The 3194-nt window shown below is 37.7% G+C and overlaps 1 protein-coding gene across 2 annotated transcripts in view; it reads right to left on the minus strand.

Moving 5' to 3' along the window:
* LOC122792214 (protein argonaute-1) overlaps positions 1–2371 on the minus strand; it is a 1920205-nt gene extending 1917834 nt beyond the window's left edge. The window contains exon 1 of one of the 2 annotated variants that reach the window (XM_044059955.1): positions 2171–2371. In XM_044059955.1, the coding sequence (XP_043915890.1) occupies positions 2171–2195 (25 nt within the window). In that variant the 5' untranslated portion in view covers positions 2196–2371. The remainder of the gene's footprint in view (positions 1–2170) is intronic. The other variant, XM_044059956.1, reaches the window with a different exon arrangement.
* Between the last annotated feature and the right edge of the window lie 823 nt (positions 2372–3194).

A 3194-nucleotide genomic window follows, 5' to 3' on the forward strand; every position in this document is an offset into this window, starting at 1 on the left:
ATGGGGTGGCAAGACTTCTCAGGTAGAGACTGAGGAAGCCACTAACTATACTTGAGATGGGAGGATGAGGGTGCTTGCAGCAATACTCCCTTGTTAAAATGAAGGACGACCAATGTGGACAGCCCACCGCACTCACCCCCTTCATTCTCTGAAGCCATGTGTGCAGGGAAGTAGAGCTTAAAAAGGTAAAAACCCAAGTGGCTTCCCCATTCAAACCTTGCCCTGCTGATGGCAAATAAATGGGCTGACTGGCTGAGAATGGTCGATGACAGCAAAAATAAATAAAAACACTGTCTATTGTACTACATTAAAAACAGAAACAATTTGTACAAGTATCTCAAACTCTACCTGACACTGTCTAACCACAAAGGATGTTACAGTAGGTGAATGGAAAGAAACCCCTGCATTAGGGGTGTGGGTTCGTACCACCCATACACACACAATTCACCCAGGGTTATCGTTTGGGCTAAGCAAGCATAAGCAAAATCCTAAAAGCCTTGTTGTGTGGCACAACATACAAATCACTGGCTTTCCCAAACATCTTTTAAAGTACGTATGCATAGGGTTAATGGATTTCAAAACTTGGAAGACTTTTATACAACGTACTCCGGTATTATATTCATATAATAAAACAATGGAGTTCTGCCAGCCAAATTGTCAAACTATACGTCTTGCTAAACCTCAAAAATAATCCATGCAAATAAAATGGATAATGAAAAACTGCAATATAAACTTGAATTTCAAAACATGAAAAAAGATAGAGAAAAGTGTGCCTGAAATGTTGACTACACAATTTTTTATTCCATTTTACGCGTTAGAAAAAGGTCACAGAAAATAAAGATCCTCTCCAGCTATGGCCCATAAACTAAGTGCATTGTTTGTAACAATGCACCTTGCAGAAAACAAATTAAGAATAAATACTGCATATCTTCCAGTACCCAATTATAAACATTCAGATAAGTTTCTCAAGACTACCTCAGAATGTTTCTTTAAATACTTTACCCCGGTTAAACGTTTGTTTATAACGGTAAAGAAAAAGTTATGCCGGATTCTTCAAAGTAAAAATGCTAACACAAAACTTCCCGTTCCACCGATAAGTAAAAAATATCAAGTGTTCGTAAATCACAGTCTTCGCTCCTTATTTTTCCTTTGTCCCAGAATGCTGGGACAAGACGTTGAGGCAGGCGAGCCTACTTGATCTAAAGCTAGTGGGATTTGCTTCCAACTTAGAAATTACAATGCCGTCAGAACCATCACATAAATCATGTCCTAGTAATCACTTAAAGCATAACATTCAATGACGGATTTACGTCTCAATACTCTCATAAGAAACTGTCCGTAGGAATAGTAATGAGAAATCTGAACTTTGCACTGACATCTTGGTAAGTTGCTGAGGCTTTAACCTACACGGCTTTATGAAATAATAAACAAAACGAGAGCGCCGAGACATCATTAGCAAAGATGAGACGTGTAAGAAAGGTAATGTTAACAGGAAGGCTGGAAACAGAACTGACAATTATATAAAACTCCCACAAAAGCCAACTGTTAACACATTCACAGTTTAGGTTGCCTGATCCACAAACTTGTTTAAAAACTACATACTTTCTGTCTCCCTTCACAGTCCCGATCACACAGAAAACCAACCATAAGATGTACTAATTCCCATACATTACTTGGCAAAGTGAAAGTTACTTCATTTTGCGTTTCAACAACAATAACAGTATAACATTGAGAGCAAGGTCTCCACAAGCAAATTTTAAATCAATTTAATAACTCTAAAATAAAAAAAATACTGGACTCCTAGACTCGTCCTCGTTAATGACAAAACCAGCTTCGTTCATGGCATTCATCAAAAAGACGATACCACCGGCAGCCCTGTGTACTTATCTTCATTCACAGTTTAAACTAGTTTCCAAACACACGCTTCAGTTTCTGATAGGCTACACGTAAACCCACTAGTTCATAAACAAGCTGCAGAGCACACGACAACAAATCACAACATACACTTTTTGCAGACTTAAAACTAATTTTCAAACATCACATTCTAAATTTGCATTTCTTTGCAAGGGACAGTGGATCTCCATCACAACAGAGTAACGTAGTCCCCCTCACTAAAGCTGCAAACCTGCTTTGTCTAAACTCCGAACTGCAATAAAATAAAACAACTAACCTTCTCCTGAAGGTCCCGGTTCCATCCCATATACACAGTTTAAGTGGGTCCTCTTTAACTATTTTAATACAAAATAAAAAAATCACAAAGTAGCCTCCTCTTGTGTTAATCTACACTAAACATCACTACTTCAGTAGCTTAATTCTATGCTACTCAGAAAGCTACACTGCGCAAACGCTTCAAATTCAACCAGCGACAATTCACAAAACAAAAAATCTACCGCGCACTCCTTCAACAACCGTTGTATAAAGTTCCCTGCAAACCTCCCTGCACAGCGTCATCTGCGGTTGGATGTTTGTACTACAATATTGTCTCTGCATTCAGTAGAAGGAGGTAGTTAATTGCAAGTGGGAATTATGGGTTTCCACATTTTAATGTCCAGAATGGACTACTATTGAAATATTAAATGGCACAGAACAGAGACGCATAGCACCTGTTTTTTTTGTTATCAAAACGAACGTATAGGGGGCGTGGCAACAACTTTCAAGTGTACCTCTTTGCGGAGGACGTTGCTCTTTGAGTCTTAAAAAGTTTATGTTCTTTGCATTTCCATATTAAAAAGGTCTGTCAAGCGTTGTGTTACTGAGTTTTAACTGATATCCGCGACAAATAATATTGAACTATATTAATTCATGAAAAATGTAATATACGTACAAAGTAGCACGTTATCCACCATTTAAGCTGAAGTTGTTAGTAAGCTGATAGTGTTACAATTACATATTATGATAGGTAGTATTCCTCATTTTTAATGTGGAATGTTAAGAGTTATGTTCTCAGTCAGTGTTTGTGTTGACCAATGTAGTTTTATCCCTGCTTTTAACAATTTCCTCAGCATTTTATTCTTGCATTCCAGTTCTATTGCTGCTATATAACTTTCTGAAAATGAAGGTAGTTCGATGGTGTATGAAATGTAGTCATGCTCATACCTTTTAAGTGTCCAGATTTTCTCCCCATATTTTTGGTCTTTTCCTCATAAAATCCGTGGTGCTCTGGTAAATAATACTGCTCAACCTCTTACAACATA

The sequence above is a fragment of the Protopterus annectens genome, chromosome 1.part2 (assembly GCF_019279795.1).
Source record: "Protopterus annectens isolate FY-2018-M chromosome 1.part2, PAN1.0, whole genome shotgun sequence".
Classification (NCBI taxonomy): Eukaryota; Metazoa; Chordata; order Ceratodontiformes; family Protopteridae; genus Protopterus; species Protopterus annectens.